The following is a 23,600-nucleotide window of genomic DNA, read 5'->3' on the forward strand; positions in this document are numbered from 1 at the left end:
ATAAAGGCTTGATTGATATTTGTCCCTAAATTTGACAAGATAAAACTAAATAAATCGATCAAGCCCTAAATCAAAATCTAAATGAATTGATGTTATGTGAAAACTCTTAAAATATGTTTTAAACAAATTGAACGGCTCCCTGATCATTTGTGCAAGTCTTCAATTATTTTTATGTCAAATTTTTTTCCCTTCAACCCTCCACTACATATATACATGTCTGTATATATATTGTGGAAAATTCAGTTTTTTTTTTTTTTTGGTGGTAATGCAGGTGACTCCAAATTTTACTAGAAAGGAGAATCGAACATGAAACTTTATGAAGGATTCCAACCCCTTCTCTAAATAACCTATAAACCAATGTAAAAGAACCCAGTGAAATTTTCTGAGTAACTAATTCTAATTCCCATTCCTTTAGACATTTCCAAAATCCTAACATAGCTGAAAAGAGCCAAAATTGGGAGTATAACAGAGGCCAAGACATTTCTTCACATTTCCAATACATTGCCAACATGACCTTTGGAATACAGTAGACACTGTAATATATACATATATCTCGATTACACCTGTCATGGTGCATCATCAGCAGTACTATCGCCTCCCTGTCTAGCATAAATAACCTTATCCAATGTTTGGTCTGACATTGTAATTCCACTTGTTTCCAAGTCTGCAACAATAGCAACGGCTGCATCAAGTTCCCCAAGATCAAGGCATAATGTGATTACTTCATCATAAAGGGGACTGCGGAAGACAAGAACACCATCAGAAATGATTTAGCCAATAATAATGACACATGATTATCCTCCGTCTCAAAAAGATTATCCGGTTTGCAAAACGAGAACTTGTACATTTTTGTCAAGAAAAATTGAAACTGTTTTAGATCACAACTTAAAAGAACTCATTGATATCTACAAGTAACTAGCAACAATAAGTTCAACAAAAGTGACATACTAAATATGGACCGAACAATCTTTCGGGACAGAAGCAGTAATGCATTGTTAAACTGGGTTTCAGTAGAACAGACTATAAATGATGCTATGGTAAGTCAATACAAGTGACATGCTAAATATGATCAGAAAACATTAATTTGCTCACGTACTTCATCGCTATTAGTAGTAATGTAGTATTATCATTCTTATTGTTGGTCTCCCTTTATTGTCAAAAGCACAGAACCAAGAAACCTCTTACATGGTATAGCGATCCTCAACATGTTGAAGTGTTATGCTTACATGGTATAACCAGAAACACACAACTAAATTCAGTTAAGTAACAAAAAAAGTATAACATTGCACTCTTTGCATTATTCTCTGGTCACATATATTTATGCTAGGACAATTATGAAGAAGAGAAAAAGAAATCAACAAGTAATCACACTAGAATACAAAGATTTATGTAGTTTCGCCTAAGCATAAGCTTAAAAGTATTCCACGTGCGAAGAGCGAGAGAATTCCCTATGACCGAAGAGAAACTACAAAGAACCTGCCATATCCATCACTTTTTGAAGAAAAAGAAAAAGGTACCCAATATTAGTGACAAAACTTCAATGGAATCCAGAGGGTAACAAAACCCTAGTGGAACCTATAGAAAAATCCAAAACCCAAATTGAACAACGCAAGGAACTTAACCCTAGAACTCCCTAATGTCTCTTTATATAGGAGAGCGAAAAAAATAAGCCAAAACCCACTGAAAATGCATTACTTCCTTGTCCGACCTTCCAGACAGACTTACTCCTTGGCTAGAAGGAAAAAACAGCCCACTCTGCACTAATTTCATGTACTTGGCTGACCGAACGGACATGACTCTTGTCCAAACACACAAGTACAATTCAAGGCAAAGACAATCAATCCCCACCTTGACTTGAATTCCACCGGAACTCAACACCATGGAGTGATGCCCTCGCATAACACTCTTCACGAAAACCCCCAAGAGACAACAAAAACTTGCAAGCACCAAACAAGTCCAAGCAACACTTAAAATGGCAAAACATGAGCCCTCTGTGCAACCCCTGCACTCAACGATCAAGTTAAATTCAAAAGCATGACCTTCGATGAGGAAACCACTGATGCAACACTCACAAATGTACTGCCCTCAAGCACATAGAGATTAACCAATTTCTGACCCTTCATCAAAACTATAGCACCTTTAGAAATCTTCAAAACTCCACCTTCAGTAGGCTATTGGGGTCAAGAGTACCCAAAGAGAAGATTTTTCTTCAACTCTGGAATATGCAAACATCAAACAATGTCCTCACCATACCATCATGCACTGTGACTTCAATCGTCCAATCCCAACAAATCTTGCAAGGCATGTTGTTTCCAATGAGAATTGTGCCTCCATTGACCGAATTATAGATAATCCACTAATAGATATAACTGATGGTCAGTAAAAGAACAGTCTCCGACCTATTGGAATCTCCTTCAGCAATACGAGCAACTACTTCTCTTCCTTCTTGCCCTTATTTCATAATTTAGGACAATCTTGCTTTGTGGGCCCATTTCTCCTACAGTAAACACCTTATAATTTCATGATATGTGGACTGTGAACCAAAAATCTTTCTATTGCCATAATCCCTTTCAACGGTTATTCCTCACAGAAATAAACCATCAACATAGCGTCAGACTGTTTCTCTAGCCATTCTCTCTTCTCTCTCTAAACCGTCCCTCTCCCTTCTCTCTAAAAAGTTTCAACTTCTAGGGTTCCATTTGGGTGGGGGGCGCTGCTTGGCTGCCTGCCTCCCCCTCCTCTCTCTCCCTCCCTCTCCCCCTGGCTTTCCTCCTCCTCCCTCTCTCTTGCTCTCTCCCTTCTTCCTCTCCCCACTTTTTCTCTTCATCCTCCATCGCCGATCTTGCCTTCTCTGCTTTTCAGTTTACCTCAATCACCAGTTCACCACTGGTTTTCACTGTTGGGTGACTCCAGCTGGGCCTAACGGCGTGTGGTGTTTGTAGCGGCCAGAGGTGGTTTTGGTTTAGATCTCTCTCTCTCTCTTCTTTCTTCTTCCTCCTCTTTCTTCCTCTCTTTTCTTTGCTCGGCTCTTTCCTTTCCTGCCTCCCCTTTTTGCTGTTCTGTTTATGTTTTCGCTCGGTGTGCTTGTACCGCCGCCGGTTGTCAATGATGGGTGCTTCTGATCCTGGCTTAACGGCGAAGTGTGGTGTTGGTCCACTGGGTGCTGTGTTTTGGATCTACTGCGTCTCTGGCAGGTTGGTGGCGGTCGTAGAGACAGGGCGGTGTTGTTGGTGGGCGATGGGTGGTGGCAGTGCTTTGGGGCTGCGGCGGTTTGGTTTGTGCTGTGTTGGAGTTCTGTTTTCTTCTAGGGAGCACGGGTACCGGTACGCGGTACGCGGAACGGTATGCGGTACGGGAAATGGCAAAACCCCAAAAAAGTAGGGTACGGGTACGGCGGGGGTACGGCGAATAGATATATAATTTTTTTCTATTTTTTATTGCTTTAAATGGAATATAAACCCATTTTACCAACAAAAAGCAACATAGATAAAAGTTTGAAGTTCATACATCAAGTTCAACGTGCCTAGATCAAAGCTAGACGAGTTCCTTGTTCCTTACATACCAATAGTACTTACAAACATTGACTCAGTGTAAACGTGTATGTGTATATAAAAGAGAGAGAACTTACGTCTTCTGTTCCGATTTGGAGCCCTAGACCGCTGCCTCTCTCAGTGACTCAGTAAACGTGTATGTGTATATAAAAGACAAAAAAATTACACAATAAGCCCATATTTTATAATTATTTACAAAAAAATCCCTGAAATTTTGAAAAAAAAATCATTTTGGGCTAAAACGTACCCATGCCGTACCCTTGCCGTACCCAAAATTATATTTTGCCGTACCCAGTACGTTTTTGCCGTACCCAGTACGTTTTTGCCGTACAGGCGCCGTACCCGTACCCGGTATGCGTACGGCGACATTTCTGAAGTACCCGTGCTTCATAGGTTTTCTTAGGGTTTGTGTTAGATTACATGTGTATTTGTAATTAGTGTATTATTTGTTCTATTGTGTAACTAGTTTCATTCTCTAGGACCATAGTGCAATTAGTTTATTGTGTTGTATACATAGTTCACGTTAATCAGAAATAACCCTAACTTTTGGGTCTTAATTCAATCGTCTAATTTCACAGTTTGTTTAGGTTTGGGCTTGGCCCATCGAGAGTTTTTTTGGTTTTGGGCTTGGCCCATTTGGGGTGTTAGGGCTTTTGCCCCCTTAGGTGTTGCGGGCTTCGCCCCTAGGTGTATTTGGGCTTTGTCCCATCAGGATCAGGTGTGTTTTTTTTTTCAAGTTTGGATTCCCCTCCCCTCTCTCCCAACTTGATGTACCCTTTGTCAAGTTTTCCCTAATAAAATTTTATTGCCTATAAAAAATAAATAAACATAGCATCACACTCACCGGATACTTTTTTCCTCAAATCTGTAGAATATAAAATGGATTTAACATCCTCCATAGATATAGTATCCTTTCCATAAAATAGGGTAGCAACGAAATGCTCTATGCAGACAAAGAACGTAAGACAACAAGGGTTTTGATCTTCATCATGAATCTTAAGATCAATACTCTAATATTTCTATTCATAAAATCTGAATGGTTGTTAAGGGTCGTACTATCCCTTATACGGAAAGTATATAGGCATTGCTTCAAGTACTAAACAACCTCACGAAGCATATCAACAGTCAGACTTAAGTGAGTCAAATAGGGTGCTTTAGCATCAAGTTCTTCCTAAACAACTTCCTCCATCGTTTCAGGTTTTTTCTCCTTCCACAACAGAACCTTGTATAATCCTTGTTAAACTAGCAAAGCCAAAATCATCACACACCATGGACTGGAGCTACTACTTTGCCCATCAATCTTCATATTTAGCCATCATAATTGCAATCAAATCGATCACAAAAAAACAAACACAACGGAATAAACAAATGCCTGGGATGAAGCCCTAAGCTCTGACACCAATTTGTTATGACAACCACGAAAAAGAGAAACAAACTAACAAGCAATCACGCAAGAACACATAAATTTTGCATGGTTCCGCCTACACGTAAGCTTAAGCATACTTCACCGGCAAAAAGCGAGAGAGGATACACTATGAACGAGGATAGCTTACAAAGAGCTAGCCGTATCCATCAATCTCAAAGAGGTACCCTATATTAGAGGGACAAAAAGCTTGTGGAACCAAAATGTGGCCTAAAAGCCCATTAAAAACATCAACCTCCAACAAAACAGAAAAGATAAAAGATGGGAAAATAATCCATTTCTAACCGAATACCAACAACAAACAAACTGGACATTATCGCAACTAGGCTCAACCACTTTTTGTAGTAATAACATTCGGTGGGAGAAAGGGAAGGTGAAAATAGAGTTTCCTACAGTGAGACTTAGAAACCTGGTATCATGCCCGATGAGGACGCGCCTCATCCACCAAGTCAATCCCTTAGTCTAAACTAGGTTCAAGTTTACCATACAGAATTTTGTGTTTAATTTGGATTAGCGACCCACACCCATGTGGTTTTGATGTTCTATGTCAGTTTCAAATCTCTTTTTGCACGTATTTCTTTTCAATCCGTTTCATCAATTTCAAATTGGCTATGTTACATGGACTCTAGTACTCCAAAATCATCTGATTGTCATGCCCTAAGAAGCACCGACATGGATACGGGATACGGACACGACACGACATAGACCCGCGGACACGTCATTTCTCTGAAAATTAGGACACGGACACGTCAAATGTAAAGTGTATTAGGTATGCTATCATTTATAAACGTTGGAGACCTTTTAATGAGTCCTTAGCATGTTTGAAGAGTGCTTCCAACATGTCCTAGAGTGCCCACAATGTGTCTAAGTAAGAGAAATATAATAAAAACATTCGACAAGTATTTAGTCATGTCCAATACGTGTTTGGAGAGTGTTGTGTCGTGTCTGTGACCGACACATGTCGGACACGAATACGTGAGGCCCGTAGACGTGTATGTGCTTCTTAGCTCATGTCAAATGACAAATGGAAACCAAATAATAGTTACTGTTCTTTGCAATCTTCATTTTTTTCGAAGGTAAAAGTGTCCAAGGTTCCATTGAGTATTTCATCCATAATCCACTAAGCATCGGTACCCGGAAATGTTGACATACAAGTACCAAGCAATGGTGCAGTATGGGTACAGAAAAATAAGTACCTGGTACACCAAAAAAATATCCAGTAGATTTTGGCATCGGGTACTGCATCGTTACGCAATGGGTATGGAACATGTACTTCTGCAGGTACAGTTTCAGGACGCATGGTTTTTTTATGCCCTAGGTGCTCGATATGAACAACTCATGCTTTTTGCCCTTCCAATTTCAAATTCTCGTCTTTCAGTTGCTTTTACCAAGGTTCTAAAAGACGCTAGGTGTTCCCAAGTCGGCTGGGTACTGCCTAGCACCTAGGCGCTTAATTGCCTAATCGCCTAGGCGTTGGACCACCGCCTAGCGCCTAGATGGGGACTAATTGGCCCTAGGCGGGGACTTTTAGAACACTGGCTCTTACCATGATTATAAAATTTGCAAAAGAACTAAATACCCTCATAAAAAAGGAAAACATTTTGAATACAGGAGGTTTACGTTTTGTAGACATCCATAATTCAAGACGACCATGTTTCTCATTAAAGTTAAAGTTATGAAAATGTAGAAAAGGAAATGAAAAAGTAAGAACAGAAAAGGAAGAGGATAATTATGAAAATAAAGACAACATAGGAGGAGAGATTTCCGAATTACCAAATTCAAACAGAGAACAGGAGTTCTAGAATGAAGTTAATGCACATTTGCTTAAACTTATTGGAGAACAGATCAAAACGTGCCTGAGAGGGTAGATGAAGGCTAGAGGTTTGACATTACCTAGATCAAGATGAAGTACTTCTGAATTCTTGTTACTAACGAAAATACTCAATATTTATGACGTAAATTAAGAACATACAGCCGTACCCGTGGCTCTTTCTTTTTTCAAGGTTTGTTCTTTTTTTTTAAGTTTGGCCCTACCGCCTAACCCATAGTGGTGCTTCATAGAACATAATACATGTTTTCTATGCATGGTTATATAATGAACTCGAATTACTGAAGAAGCTTGATTTGCTAATGATCACTTACACATTCAAAACACATACGCCATACCCTAACCTAAGTGTTGAGGGTCTGCCATCTGTGCTGTACATTTAGGAGAATCTACATAACATATTTCAAAGAGTGCCCAGAAATTTTAACAGAAAATAGATTAGTGGATATGTGGTGCATGCTAGAAGACTTCCTGATGTGATGCAAAAATAAAATAAAAGCAAGGTCACTCTCAGCAACGAAGATTTTTAATTTTCAAAAACCGATCCTTGAAGTAATATCCACTATGGAACTTGCTCTTACCTCCCAAACACATAGCCAAGACCGTGTGTTGTCTGCAAAATTTTCAAGAAAACCGAGGGCATAGGAGCTCGTATAGCTGCACGTAGTATCATGGCGCAATCCCCAATAGTTGGTGTCCCGCCCAATTCTATGACCTGAAAATATCAATTAATGATTTACTCAGTCAAGAAGAAAATAAAGTTTCCTGCAGGGTCTTAATGATGGTGAATACCAAAAAGATAATGCTTAAAAATGCGTCCCACTTCAGAGGCTTATAATGAATTCTCTCGATATCGACATTAAACTACAAATGACAATAAAGAATACAAATAGAATGATAACCCTGCAGCTTATGACAATGAAGAAAAACTCCGTTGGGATACGGTGTGTTGTAGTCATCGAGTGGGTGGGGTATTTTTGGTGAGGGAGCATGAAGTCCTGCGGTCATCATGGATTGAAGTGAAGAAGTATGTTTGCCAGAAGGGGAACGTTTTTTACTGTTAGAAATGGGTGTGGATAACTCTTTTTTTGGGTGATTTTGGGAGTCGCCATTGAGAGGTGGCAGTATTGAGAGAGAATGGTGGCTGGTGGACATGGTGATTTCACTAGACAAGATGTTTCTAAAAGTGACTGATGTGGACAGTGGGTGGCGGCGGCAGCAGCCATTAACTGGATTCTCAGTAGATAAGAAGAATAGAAATATTGTTGGGTAACGAATTGTCTGGTTGGGTGTCTTTACCTACAAATGTATTGCTGTGTACATACTACATTGTACATGCGCAAAAAGAGAGAATAGTGGCTGGGGGACATGTTGATTTCGCCACAAGAGAGGTTTCTAAAAGTGACTCATGTGGGCAACGGGCGGCAGCCAGCAACTGGATAGTGAGTAGATATGATAGGGAATAGAAATCTTGTTGGTTTATGAATTGCCTGGGTGGGTTTCTTTTGCTACTAATGTATTGATGTGTACATACTACATTGTACATGCGAAAAATGGTAACTCTTACAACTACAGCCAACTTGCATTACTAGATAACCAACACAGGAGGTAACTGTAAGTTTGGTAACTACAAGGGAACTCTCAATAGTTGTTAGAAACCTCAGGAAAGGCAGTGTAATTTAGCCAACTCAAAATCTACAAGATCCCAAGCTAAACATATATGCAAGAGAGCACTTTTGTAATCACAGGAATTCTTATTGACATTGCAAGAGGAAGACACGGAAGCATGCCTTCAGCATAAGTTTTACTGCCAACTCGACTTCCCATTCTTGTGACCATCGTCGTGGAGGCTTGTTCTTTAGTTCTCTTTCCCAAGTCCAACCCCAAGCATCGGCAATAGTGTACATATCAGATACATCAAAAAATCCCCTCTCCCTCAGCTCCTTACAGGCCTCGTGTACATCTAATGGAAACCAGTCTTCATCAGCATCAATCTGAATTCATATGCAAAAGCTACCGCTTTATCAAGTTTGCAGGGGAGAAGTGGAGAGGCAGAAAAGTTGGCTAGAAGTATCATATAATAGATTGATGAAACAGAAAGGAAATTGAATTTGGCATTGGAATTGCAGGTACCACATGTTAAAGAGGTTATGAAACAAGTAGGAAAATGATTACAGAAGCCTCATTTTTAGATGTGGTTTGAAGGTATAAGATAACTTAAGAAACAGTATAACAGCTTTTTAGATGTGGTTTGAAGGTATAAGATAACTTAAGAAACAGTATAACAGCTATTCAATCTTCCGCGATAAAAACTTACATATAAGATGAACAAAAGCATGTGCAAGCTGCTTGACTTAACAATGTAATGAACTTAAGAAAAATGTGGCAGCTATTCAATACTCCCCGACAAAACATTAATGTATTGGATGAACAAAAGCATGTACAAACTGCTTGATAGATTATCTGACATGCCTAGTTGGGCATGCATCCGACATGTATAAGTAGTCAAGTTAAGAATACTACTATTGCAGTATTACTACAAATACGACTTATAAGGTCTACATAAAATGCTCTATTTAGTTTATACAGATCATCTTTACCCTTGAAAAAATAAAAAAAGGTTTTAATATATACTCAGTATGAAATTAAGCTGTCCAGGAAATAAAAATTAGATAATTCTGACACTTAGACATGACCCAAAGCCAACGCCGTATCCAAGTCTATGTACCACAGGATGAGATGATGTCTCCTTCTTTCATGGTCTGTAGTCATTTCATAGGAATTGCCGAATCTAAGCATTTAAAACTTCGAGATGCATATAAAAAATGATTTCCGTTGTCATGTTCCTCCTTTTTCTTTTTCCCTTACAAATTAAACATCCAGCAACACGAATTAAGGAATGCCATGCTAAATACTTTCAGTCAGTTCATCCACAACAATCAGTTTACGGAATGGGGAATTTGAAACTAATTATCCAGAATAGTGGATAAACTAAATGGTATGAACATTCAATTTAGGGCTCTCAGTGTTTACATGAGTGGTTTTCAGAGTTTCAAATTTTGAAAAGATTAATTATCATTATCCACAATGGTGGATTAAAAAAAACAAGGTTAGAACAATCAGTTTAGGGCTCAGTGTTTAGATGAGTGGTTTTCAGAGTTTGAGTTTTCAAAAATGATGGTTGGGTTTTAGTTAAGTAAGAAAAGTAGACTAGTAGTTTAACCTGACAGGGCAAACCAAATCCTAGTTACAGTGGAATAACGATTTTTCATGCATTGCTTGCAAAACTTAACCGTATGTTCCTGATTTCAACCAATTCAAGATTAAGGTATTACCTGACAAATATTAAAGCAAGAAATACACTTTACAAAACAAAAAAGAGATCGCCAACAATTTCGAGAACTGCCTTACCGCCATTAACAGTTGAGCAAACTTTTTCCTTGACTGTCTTGATGTGAAAGCTCTCACGTCAAAATCTTTCAACAACTGGACTCCAATCATCTGAGGTGGCTTTGCAGATTCAACTTCTTTGTCCAGAACCCTGTCCCCTACTTGGCTTTCAGTTTGTGGCGCATCATCGTCCTCTTCATCTGCTTCTTCATCTTCAACCTCTTTTGAAACATCTTCAAGGTCAGTGGCATCCTCCAAGACATCTGCATTCTCTGAATCCTCTACATCAATGGGATTTTGATGCTCATGCTCATGGTTTAACCCCTCTCCCAGGAAACGACGTTTCCAAAACTCCGTGTTTCCTTCTTCAAGCTTGATTCGTGAAATTAACTCATCCAGCTCGTCATCAACCTGTCGAAAGAATTACAATCCATATCAATTATAGTGAAACTCCAGTCACTATTATGAACAAAACAGTTGGTAAAAGACCGTAAACTGAAGGCACCAATATGTGTTAATGTTCCAAGGATCTGAGTTAAGAACCACAAGTACGATATTAACCTCTTCGTCTTCCTCTTCAACAGGGGGTACCCAAAGGGGAAGACCTCTTGAGCGATTAATTCTTCTTGCTTTCTGGACACGTTGGTACAGAACATTCCTGGTTCCATCAGTAGGCAAACCCTGTGCTTCTAGCTCCTCCTTGAACTCCGATACTAACATCTTACTAGCAGCCTTGGGCTTTAAGGCATTTTGGTCAGGCCCCTTGAGGATTTTCTGAAGTCTCTCCTCAACTCGGAAGTAGTCAGTTTCAGATACGTCTCCTAAAACTGAAGGTCCTTCATTGCGCAAGGTTTTCAACAGTTTCCGATGATATATCTTCCATTCCTCGAGACATCTTTGTTTGAAGGAGGTCTCTATTGGGTAACTAAAGATAAACCCAAGGGCATCAGGATCTAAAGGAGTCTTCCCTCTCCGAGGAACCCATCTCTTGCGCTCACCTGTAAGCCCCCCCTCTGCAATGTACCTGTTTGTTGTGCACTGTTAGTCATGGCTGGAAATAGAAAAGAAAATTGGTCTTTGTGTGTATTATGAATTTCACATAAAGGAGACGAAGGTCCAGCTAAGAAGCTACATCAAACGACCAAAAACAAATCAGTGCGAGAATTGCATCATGTGATGCATTAGATGATATCAGTCACAAACCAAGACCAACAAATCAAAAAACAAACGGCATATTGTGAAGATGTGTGCCATAATCAGCCTGGCTATCTCTACTCTTGATAATGGGATTCACATGCTTGGCTTTCACTTTCTAGTTCTAATCGGAATGGAAAAGAACCTTGGTCTCAATATATTCCAACACTGAAAATTTCTCCTAACATGGGCAATTTCATAATGATCTAGCTGAAATTTGAGACTGAAAAATAAATATCAAGCCTAATAAAATCTCTTAGTTCAAGAATGGTCACACTCAAGCATTGTCATTCCCTATCTCCGTGATCCAGCAACTTAGTTCTAGTGTCTGGTAGATTTTACAAAGACCAACAAATCATATACTGAAATTGGCAGATTCGTTAATGTCTGTAACAGACCCCTCTAGGCTACAACTTAGAGTTCCCCCAATGGCATAACCAAAACAAAAAGATTTCAAAAGTTAGCAATGTTGGTCCAAAACATGGCTCACAATGGTATAACTTAGCAACCCCTTAACCAATAACCAAATTTTGGCCTTCGGATAACCAAAACTATCAACCTTATCTTTTTGGATAACCAAATTTAATGGGGACCACACCCTCTCTCTCTACTTTCTCTCTCCTCCCACCACTATCAATGGACCCACCCACTTACATTTATTTCCATTCTCTCTACTAAAAATGGGTTTTTGAGTATGGACCATTGTGGGACGTCACATTGTTACTCTTAGCTACCCCTTAAATGGATAATCAAAAGATGAAGTGGCAAATTTTGACTATCCAATTTTGGTTATGCCATTGGAGATACCCTTAGCTTGCTCAGCAGTTCATGATCCTCAAACCTACGAGACCTCGAGTGCTTATCAGTCACTATTGACGACACCTTTTGAACTATCCGAACATGTCCTTGGGACCCATAGTTTACATTAGTTGGAATAGAGCTTGCGCACACAGTATATATGTGGGAATCATTGATAAATTGACTGCATCTGAAATGCTAAGCTCTGCAGTTGTTTTGCATGCTTCAGCGCTTTATTGTTAGGCAAATGATCTCTTGACGTCTAAGGCCCCGTTCACATCGAAGCTTAAAGTTTCCTTTTTCCCTGGTGCAGTAGGTTTAAGGGTATGTATGTCATTTTGAGTCCTTTGTAGCAGAGGGTCTATAAATAGGAGTCTAGAGTGCTCATTAGGTAGCCTTTGATTATTAAAAATATTGAATATATTGATTGAGACATAGTTTCTCGCTCTACCCTTTGAGGTTTATCCCCTTGAATGAGATTTTGCCCTCTTTCTTTCAATCTTTGATTCCCTTTGATATTTTGATTGCATCATTTGGTATCAGAGCATCTAGACTTAGATCCTAGGCTCTTTTCTCACCTACCCGAAACCCTAAATCTCGCCGGAATCTTAAAACCTCGCCGTAACTTTGCCGGAGCCCAAATCACTCGGGTTTCTCACTTTCAAGCTCTAATCACGCTAGCTCTAAGCATTTCGAACAGGTTTCAAGCGGTTCGCAGCCTATTCAGCCCTGTTCAAACTTTAAAACCCTAGATCTAGACTTGCAAACTTTCAGAAAACCCAAAATCGAACCAGTAGCTCCAAAACCCCTTCGATTTCGAGTCTAATACCCTTTGATCTGTACTATTCGACCCTCGAAAACTCTTTCTCAGCCTTAAACAACCTTCGAATCTGACTATACACACCTTGAAAACCCAAAACCGAGCTTGAAACCACACAATTGAAATCTTAAAGTATGGATGGACCTCAATCGAGACCCTAACCTGATGTTGCGAGTCTCATAGGCGACTGTGACTTTGATTTCGACCTCATCCAGTTTGCAATCTGTTTGATCAAGGCTCAACTCGCACCATGCAAGTGATTTCGGCCCGTGTTTGGTAAGATCTACTGTTTCTGTGCACAGTTTTCTGCCTTTGTTTGTTGATTTTGGATGTTGTGTATAGTGTAAGCCCTAGCTTAGTTGCTGTAACTACTGAGTGGGTTGTATTACTGAGTCACCTGGGTTGTGGAAGACTGTTGAGTTCACTGGGGCTGAGTTAACTGAATTCTCTGACTGAGTTGACTGGGTGTTGATTATTTGGGGTTAACCTGATTGTTGGGTGTGATAGATCTAGTTTGTGACTGAGTTTGCTGGGTTTTGTGCTGAGTTGACCAAGTTTGGGCTGGAAATTGCTGAGTTAACTGGGTTTCTTGTGAAACAAATGGCTCAAAGAGGTAGAGATGTGAGAAATTTTGGTGATAAATTTGATACTTATGGCAATTCAATTGCAAGAGGAATGAGATTAAAGAGTTGAGTAAACACGTTGTTACCTTGCAAAACAAGGTGCAACTATTGTTGTTGAAAAGAGAAGTTGCTACCTTGAAGGAGAAGGTGCAACGTTTGCTACCTCCAAGCGAAGGTGGTGGTGATGATTCTCGAAGTCCACTTGAAACTCCTTTTAATATTCCAAGTTAGTGTAGTTCACAGTTGGATCAATTTGACTACAAAGAGGAAAACGTTGATGAGTTTTCCAAGTCCTTTGCATATCTCCTTCGGAAAAAGTTTGAGGATGAATTGAGTCTTTATCCAAATGAATTTGATGTGGGGAAGGAACAAGGTTATTTTGACGACATTTTGGTCTATGATGAGCCTCCAAGTGAAGAATTCGGAGTTGCTCTTGAAAATGATCTTACTTTTGAACATGGAGGTGATCTAGTTGAAGAAGATCGCATCCTGGATGACTATTACATCTTGATGAATATCCTAATGAAGAATTTCTTGGAGATGATTGTGTGTTTGAGATTGAAGATGAGTGTGAAGATTTATCCGTCTTTGATGAGTCTCCAAAGGAAGATTCTGGAGGTGTTTTCAAAAGCATTCCCAAGTTTGATGAGTTTTCAAAGGAGGACAGTGATGATGATGATGATGTTCCCATCTTTGATGAGCTCTCACACGAATATTTTAAGGATGATTCTGTCTTTGAGACTTGTAGTGATTTTGAAGATGGTGGTGGTAGTAGTATAGAACAAGAAATGCCTATTCTTGTAAGCAATGAGCCTTGCTTCTTTCATTGGGAAGATAGGGGACAAATACAAGAAGAATGGCATGGAGGCATGGCATGGAGTTGACCATCATTCATCACCCCTTATGCATAACCCATCTTCAATACGAGCTTCCGTTTATGTACATCCACCGCGTCCTAGCTTATGTGCCAAGAAATCATCCATTTGCCATACCTCTTAAGGCTCAACACTTCCTCAGCATAGGTGACTACCTTTGGATCCAAAGCGTCACAAGAATCACCAACCATCGCATAGAGAAATTTCAACCTCAACTCATGCCCAAAATCACGCCCAAGACTTTCACGAGTGAAGACCATCCCCAAATGATCTTCAAGTTGTCTCAAGTTGCCAAGAGTGAATTCAACACAAAGTTCACTATTTCACACCAAAGATGATTTGGGAGGCATCTTATGGAAGCAATCATCAAGCTTCGACTCTATGAAATCCTCTAGAACCGGCGGGAAATCAAAGACAACCTCTTCGGACTTTGGTAGCACACTCAATGCAACATCAACTCCATTCCCTTCTTGCACTTGTTGGGTATCTTCCCACTGCAATTAGCAAGGCTCATTGCTCACAAGAATAGGCATTTCTTGTTCTTCATTATTACCACCAATGTGCTCAAGCCCTTCATTACCCAACTCTTCTTCAAACTTGTCCCATATGGGAACATCTTCAAAATCACTACAAGTCTCAACGATACAATCATTTTCAAACACTTCATGTGAAAGTTCATCAAGCATAGAAACACTATCATCCTCATCATCCTCATATGGAAACTCGTCAAATACGGGAATTCCTTCAAAATCACCTCCAAAGTCTTCATTTGGAGACTCATCAAAGATGAGTAAATCTTTACACTCATCTTCAACCTCAACTACACAATCATCTCTGAGAACATCCTCAAGCTTGTCACTAAAATATTCATCAAAGATGGAAAAATCCTTAAAATAACCAAGTTCCGTCACCCCAAAGGATTTCTCTTGAGTCCACCACTTACGAGCATTAGTCAAAGAACCGACATTCGCAAAGGAAGGGAAAGGTAAGAACCATTCCTTGAATGTTTTCTTCATCTTCTCCCACTCTCTAATCTTTCTCTTACCTCTCTTTTTCCTACTATCTTGTAATTGTTCCCACCAATCGAAGGCTATTCTTCGAAGGTGTTTAGAAACAATATCATGACATTCAAACACTCTCTCAAGAGTATTCAACCAATCGACAAACACGTTAGGAGTGAAACTTCCATCAAACTTAAGGAGTTCATAGTCAATATTGTTCGAACATGCTCTACGCCAATGCGGAGCACCAAAACGATTCTCAAATCGAATGCAATTCATACCTTTGGTTGGAAGTTGAAAATGCCGCATCTTCTCAACCAAGATAGATACTTCTTCACTCAACTCTTTAATCTCATTCCTCTTGCAATTTGAATTGCCATAAGTATCAATTTCATCACCAAACTTTCCCATAACATCTCTACCTCTACCTCTTCTCTTTTCCATTGCTCTATGAGCCAATTCACCAGCTAATCAACAAAATCAAAACTAGTCTCGGTCAACTCAGTAACCGAACTCAATCCACTTAGTGATTTAGACCAAAACTCAATCAAATCAGTGATTTTAAACCCAAACTCAGTCAACTCAGCCAAAATACTTAAACCAAGTTAACTCAATCACCAAATAGCCTCAAATACCGAACAAAACAATGGAAATCGACACTAATCGCAACAAACGAGACAAACCCAACTAGAATCGAACCTAAAAACACAGATTCAAGTGCTAAAATAGTAGTTCGTAGGTGTAAGTCACTGTCTTGAGTGCCGAAATGGATTTTGAGCTCAAGAAAGACAAAAGTCAAGTTCAAAAAGGGGCTGGGTATAGTCGAAATCACCTGTGTGAGGGTTGAAACAGGCAGATCTAGCCTCGAAAATGGTGACTCGTACACTGGGTCGAGTGTGAACAGTGACGAAATGGACAGATCTGTAGCCAAGATGGGTTATGCATAAGGGGTGATGAATGATGGTCAATAAAATGAGGCTACATGCCTAACCCGAAGCTTGCATGCTTTATGTTTTATTTATTTATTTAGTGTCTCGTGTCTAGTTGTCCAACTTGAGGACAAGTTTTTTTAAAGAGGGTGAGTCTGATGCAGTAAGATTAGGGGTATTGTTGTCATTTTAGTGTCTTTAGTGTGCGTAGGGTTTTGAATCTATAAATAGGTGTCTTGTGCCCTCATTAGGCAGTTTTTTGATTATTAAGAATATTGAATATATTGATAGAGACATAGTTTCTCTCTCTAATCCCCTTGAATGAGATTTTGCTCTTTTCTTTGAATTTTTGATTCCCTTTGGTATCTTGATTGCATCATTAGTCTGATGCAGTAAGATTTAGGGGTATTGTTGTCTAAAACAGCCAGAATCAGCTCCAAAAATGGTTGATTTATGAGTTTCAAGGGTTGAAATCAAGTTATATGGCTTTGGGTTGCGTAGATATGGAGATTTTGAGTGGACTCGAGGAGACTTCGGGCTCCGACGAGTCTCCGGCGAAGATTTCGGCGCCATTTTGAGGTTCGGGCGAGGTTAGGTTTCAGGCGAGGGTTTCCGGCAAGATGAAGGGTGGGGATCGAGCCTAAAAGCTCTGATACCAAATGATGCAATCAAGATACCAAAGGGAATCAAAGATTCAAAGAAAAGAGCAAAATCTCATTCAAGGGGATAAACCCCAAAGGGTAGAGAGAGAAACTATGTCTCTATCAATATATTCAATATTCTTAATAATCAAAAAACTGTCTAATGAGGGCACAAGACTCCTATTTATAGACTCAAAACCCTCACACACTAAAAACACTAAAATGACAACAATACCCCTAAATCTTACTGCATCAAACTCGGGTATCAGAGCATTTTGAGACAGTTTCTCTCTCTACCCTTTGGGGTTTATCACCTTGAATGGGATTTTGCTCTCTTTCTTTCAATCTTTGATTCCCTTTGATATTTTGATTGCATCATTCCCTTTTTACTAAATTAGACAAAGCCAAACACAAAGAGCTCACTCTGTTTGGCTCAAGAGCTTCTAGCTAGCTTTGCAATCGTAATGTTTGAGAAAGAAAGAAAAAAAAGTAGGCTTTTCTGTTTTCGGCCGGGCTTATAAGCCGGTTGCCGAACCAGCTTTCTTTTTATCGGCTTTTGGTCCAAAAAGCCTAGAATGAAGTCATGAACTAGACGCTTTTTTTTTAACTATTATGTCGCATTCTCAACACCTCAGGATAGATTATTTAAATCATATGGAAACAGCAAATCTATAGATGAACAGAAATTCCACACCTGGCAATGTAATCAATCTCATATCCAAGTTCAGCCTCTTCTTGCAAAGGTTCAATCCAAGAACTAACTAGAGTCCGATATTTCTTGCTCAAGATCATGGCTCTGGGTGGGATTGGTTGGTTATCTTTGGCCATAGCTTCCAAAGCTTCGAGCAACTCAATAATCCTTCCTGGTTTAAAATGACTACCAACTCAGTAACATCTAATTTTGGATCTATCAGAGCTCCTAAAGAATCAGATAAGAAACATTTGAGTTTATCTTTTCATTCCTTTTTTCCTTTGATAAGAGCAGTAGCATTTATTAAAATAAGGCATCAAGGGATGCCATCCGTACCGGGGAAAAACAAAATACCACAAAACGAAAGGCAGCTATGCATGTCAATTGAATTAATCAAACTAAGGAATTGGTCAAGAGTCGGGTTACACATCCCTCGATGGTCAACAAATTAGCTACTATGAAATGAGAAGATATGCTGATTTAGTTATAAAATTTGAATGAAGGTGCAGCAGCAAAGATTCATAAAGGCTAAAGCCATCAGATATAACTACAAGGCACAGGAGTCCAGAAAAAGAACTTTGGCTCAGACGAAAAGCTTCAGTAAATCCCCATGTTACGGCAAAGAATTGAGCATTTGAAGGAAAGCCACTTCATAAGTCCCCCTTACCATCCAAGTAGCATCCACTTGACAGTTGACAGCACTCTAACCATAATTCAAAATATGCAAACCAAAGATTCATCTAATGTAGGTACCAAAGTACCAGATCTGAAATAAAAGAAAGATCAAAACCACGATCTACATAGATTTCCCTTGTGCCTACATCCACTTCTGTTATCCTATTTGAATTTCATCAGCTAATCTACCTGAGGTTCACACACACAAAAAAGTTCACGATCTCCTTGGCACAAACCCAAATCAACAAACCAATAATCACAACATAACACCCAAATGGGGAAAGAACTCAACCAAGGGCCTCAAGGGTGTTGCTATGTGAAACCAAAATGTGGGTACGTGAAGGAACAAGTGCCAATAACAAATAACACCAAGTGAAGAGCGGACATTTGAAACTTGAGATGGAAATGCAATGTCGTCGTCGTAGTATCTTTGAACTTGCACTCCATCGGTGTAGAAATGCACTCAAGGACACAAATGTTAAAGGTAGTATATCAAGTTATCAAACTGCGAACCTGTGCTAGCCTACCACTGACAATGGCCCAGGTGTGAATACCCCCCTCTCGAGGTCTCACCACACAGGATGACCAATTAGTGAACTACTCTCTTTTAGACACCCGTTGCGGCATGCCTTGTTTGATCGGAAGTGCCCGTTGCGGCGCATTTATTCTGTTTAGAGTCACCAGTTGATTTTAGGAACCAAGAAACCAAAAAGATCGAGATTCTGAATTCAGGAGCCAAGGGTACGGTGTGGAGGAGGTGTTAGGCACGCCTTTCCGCCCAACCAAAAGGGTGACCTCTAATTGTTTGACATAAAGCGTTTCAGTTTATTCCGTTGATTTTGCAAGTACGTTTTAATTAGCCATTGAACAGATATAGGTGAGAACAAGTAATAAAACCACAAACGGGGAAGGGAACAGGGGAAGCATGCAGAAAATAGGAAAACAAGGTATCTGTTCAACAAAACTCTGGCGATCGCCACAATCACTGGCGATCGACAAAAACTGTTCAATTTGTTTAAACCATGTTTTTAAGAGTTTCTGTAAAAAACCAACTCATTCGGATATCGGTAAGGGAAGATAAAAATTGAATGAATCAATCAAGCTCTTACCGATATCCGAATGAGTTGATTTCTGACGGGAACTCTTAAAAACATGTTTTAAACAAATTGTACAGCTCTAATTATAAGCATGGGGCTCCGATTACATTTTCTGCCAAAAGTTGTGTTAAATGTTATGTCCCTCGAACAGCATTTTAACTAAAATGAGGACCCCCTCATGGGAGACGGACTCTGTGTGTGTGTGTGTATAGTCCTCTTCAGGTAAGGGCGCCCGCATATATACAATCTACAGACGTCGAGCTCCAGCCGTTGGATTGTGTTTTAAATGGTCTGGATCCGCGGACGTATATATTCTTCCCTGTAAGAATACGTCCGCGGATCCTAACCATTCAAAACACAATCCAACGGCTGGTGTTCGACGTCCGTATTTTCTCTAATTAAGGGTGCCCGCAGGTGAACATATCGAACGAGAAATGGGAGAAATGGGGAGGTCCTTATTTAACCAATTTGCGATGGTCCGAGCCGCTCAATATGTTCAAAACAAGATTTTAAGGGTACCCGCGAGAAATTAGCAAAAAAAAAAAAAGACCAAAAAGAGCTTGATCCGAGCAGTTTTTGTTCGTATTTTATCGAACGGTTCAAATAAAAACTGCTAAAATCAAGCCCTTCCCGGTCATTTTTTTTACTGATTTCTCACGGGTACCTTTAAAATCATGTTCTGAACATATTGAGCGGCTCGGATCATCGAAATTTGATCGGGAAAGGGGAGAAACGAGGACATCCGCATTTTATTTAAAATGAGGACGCCCTTACCTGAAGGGGACTCATATATATATGACCTTTAAAAAAACCTCTAACCCCTCCCCCCCGCCCCAAGTTCCCGATCGAATTTTGATGATCTGAGCCGCTCAATGTAATCAGTACATGATTTTAAGAGTACCCGCGAGAAATCAGCAAAAAAATGAGCAAAAAAATGACCGGGAAGGGCTTCATCCGAACAGTTTTTTATTGAACTTTATTGAACGGTTCAATAAAAAACTGCTCAAATCAAGCCCTTCCCGGTTATTTTTTTTGCCAATTTCTCGCGGGCACTCTTAAAATCCCTTTCTGAACACATTGAGCGGCTTGGATCATCAAAATTTGATCGGGAACTATGAGATTAAGATTTGGGAGGTTTTTTTAAGGGTTCCCCGAACCTCCCCGATATATATATATATATATATATACACACACACACACACACACACAAGGATTGTAAAAGAAAACAAGTTCATTCTCCTAAAAGAAAAGATCGACAAGAAATTTTTCCATACCTTCTCGACATAGTGCCCTAAGATAGAGTGAAAGTGGGTCTCCGTCTTTCCCCTCGTTATGCAAAATTACAGTGCCCCCTTCAAAGTTCTTAAGAGCACGAAAATGACGAATAGCTTCTCGTACTACCGTGTACTTGGTAAAACACTCGACTAGTAGCCTGGACAAAAAAGCAAATTGTCATAGAAGAAAAAAGCAAAATTCATGGCTATCAAGCAAACAAAGAGGAAAGAGATAAGCTCAAGTTCATTCTGTTGGCACCAAATTTCCTGCTAAGAAACAACATTAAGTTGGTCTGTCTTAAGAGTGTCTCCAATGGCATAACCAAAACTAAAAGATTTCTAAAGTTAGCAATGTTGGTCCAAAATATAGCTCACAATGATATAACCAAACTTTGCAATCCTTTAACTAGGGGTGAGCACGGGTCGTCCCGGGTCAAATCAAATCTCACCAAAACCCACAAAAAATTACGAGAGAACAAGAGCAGAACTGATTTACCTATTTGAGAGAGAGACGCCGGACACGAGAGCGAGAGAGACGGTGTCCGACATTTTCAGATCTGGACGGTGGAGTGCGAACGTTGGACGGTGTGCGATAGAAACGGTGGACGACTAGAGTGGAGGGTGGACGACGAGAGTGAGCGATGTGCGGCAGAGGCCATCGCCGGCGGCATTTTTTCAGATCTGGAACGTGGGTGTTTTGGGGCGGCTGGGTGGGATGGGAAGCAAGGAAGTGGAAAGTGGGCTAGGGCTGGACGCTAGAGATGTGTGTGTGTGTGTATGTATGCAGTCCGTCTCCTGTAAGGACCACCTCATTTTAATAAAATGCGGACCTCCTTTTCCCGATTGAATTTCGATGATCCGAGCCGCTCAATGTGTTCAGAACGTGATTTTAAGGGTACCCGCGAGAAATCAGCAAAAAAAATGACCGGGAAGGGCTTCATCCGAACAGTTTTTGCTTGTTTTTTATCGAACGGTTCAAACAAAAACTGCTCGAATGAAGCCCTTCCCGGTCATTTTTTTTGCCGATTTCTCACGGGTACCCTTAAAATCACGTTCTGAACACATTGAGCGGCTCGGATCATCGAAATTCGATCGGAAAATGGGAGAAATGAGGAGGTCCGCATTTTAACTAAAATAAGGACTCCCTCATTTGTGGCTGACTATGTATGTATGTATGTATGTATATATATATATATATATATATATACATACATACACACACACACACACACACACACACAGAGTCAGGTTCCGGTGAGGGATCCCGCACTTTCTTACGGTGCGGGACTCCCCCTCCCGATTGAATTTCGATGATCCGAGCCGCTCAAAGTGATCAGAACGTGATTTTAAAGGTACCCGCAAGAAATCAGCAAAAAAAATGACCGGGAAGGGCTTCATCCGAGCAGTTTTCATTGAATGGTTCAAAAAAAACTGCTCAGATGAAGCCCTTCCCGGTCATTTTTTTTGCTGATTTCTCGCGGGTACCCTTAAAATCACGTTCTGCACACATTGAGCGGCTTGAATTATCGAAATTCAATCGGGAAGGGGGAGTCCCGCACCGTAAGAAAGTGCGGGATCCCTCATGTGAACCGTGGTGTGTGTCTATATACATACATATATATATACATATATATATATATATATATATATATATGTATTAAAATGGTCGGGTCGGGCCCGATGGGTTGGATGAGTACTAACCCGAACCCCGAACCGAAAATCAATTTTTACAGGAAACCCAACCCGTACCCGATCAAATCACATGTTCGAACCAGCCCGAAACCCTTCGGGACGGGACGGGACGGGTCGGGTCCACGGGTGGGCAGGTAATTTTCTCACCCCTACCCCTAACCAATAACCAAATTTTGGCATTTGGATGACCAAAACTAGAAATTTTTTTTCTTTGGATATTTAATGGAGACCACACCCTTTATTTCCTTTCTCTCTCCTCCCATCACAATCAATGAGCCTACCCACTTACATAAAATCCCAACTCTTTCTCTCTATACTAGAAATGGGTTCTTGATTATGGTCCATTGTGGACCTCAACATCGTTAAGCTTAGCAATCCCTTAAATGAATAATCACAAAAAAGCTGATATGACAACTTTTGGTCATCCAATTTTGCTTATGCCATTGAGGACACCCTAAGGGGTTGCATAACACTTTCTGAAATTTTAAAACAGGCCAAACTTAACGAAGCAAATGTGTTAAAGTCCTTCCTCCGCAATGAAGAGGAGTATTTTATTCAATAAATGCTAAAATTGAGACTTCAAATAAGAATAGCGGAAAAATAAGAATAGCAGAAAAGAGAAAAGAGAGTAAGAGAATAAATACAGAAACTGTAAATTGTTCGTTAACAATACAAATTCCAAAGGCTTTACAAGCACTTGATCTTAAACCCCTACTCAAGTACCTTTGAAGCGATTCATACACCCTAAAGGCATCTCCAATCCACCTCTATTCCTCCAAAATAGAGGATGGATGTGACACATTGAGGGTAGATTTTGTAATTGATTCCCATTTTTTCTCCATTTTTTGTACTTTTAAGGAGAATCTTTAAGGGACCCATCGTCATTTTTAGAGTTTGGAGAGATTTTGTACTCCAAATTTACTTTTAGAGGACCAAACTCTAAAGAGGACGGTGGGTCCCTCAAAGATTCTTCCAAAAAGTGAAGAAAAAAGAGAGTAAATTACAAAATCTCCCTTAATGTGTCACATCCATCCTCTATTTTGGAGGAATAAAGGTGGATTGGAGATGCCCTAAGAAGCACAAACACGGACACGGATA

General features: G+C 39.9%; 1 protein-coding gene across 1 annotated transcript in view; it reads right to left on the bottom strand.

Moving 5' to 3' along the window:
* Window positions 1–304: 304 nt before the first annotated feature.
* The window catches only part of LOC131327259 (uncharacterized), a 32,507-nt gene continuing 9,211 nt past the window's right edge, over window positions 305–23,600 (bottom strand). The window contains exons 7-13 of the mRNA XM_058360320.1: window positions 20,811–20,968; window positions 17,768–17,936; window positions 10,754–11,216; window positions 10,214–10,603; window positions 8,593–8,796; window positions 7,384–7,517; window positions 305–738 (exon numbers count right to left, since the gene is read on the bottom strand). Of these exons, the coding sequence (XP_058216303.1) occupies window positions 567–738; window positions 7,384–7,517; window positions 8,593–8,796; window positions 10,214–10,603; window positions 10,754–11,216; window positions 17,768–17,936; window positions 20,811–20,968 (1,690 nt within the window). The 3' untranslated portion in view covers window positions 305–566. The remainder of the gene's footprint in view (window positions 739–7,383; window positions 7,518–8,592; window positions 8,797–10,213; window positions 10,604–10,753; window positions 11,217–17,767; window positions 17,937–20,810; window positions 20,969–23,600) is intronic.

The sequence above is a fragment of the Rhododendron vialii genome, chromosome 5a (assembly GCF_030253575.1).
Source record: "Rhododendron vialii isolate Sample 1 chromosome 5a, ASM3025357v1".
Lineage (NCBI taxonomy): Eukaryota > Viridiplantae > Streptophyta > Magnoliopsida > Ericales > Ericaceae > Rhododendron > Rhododendron vialii.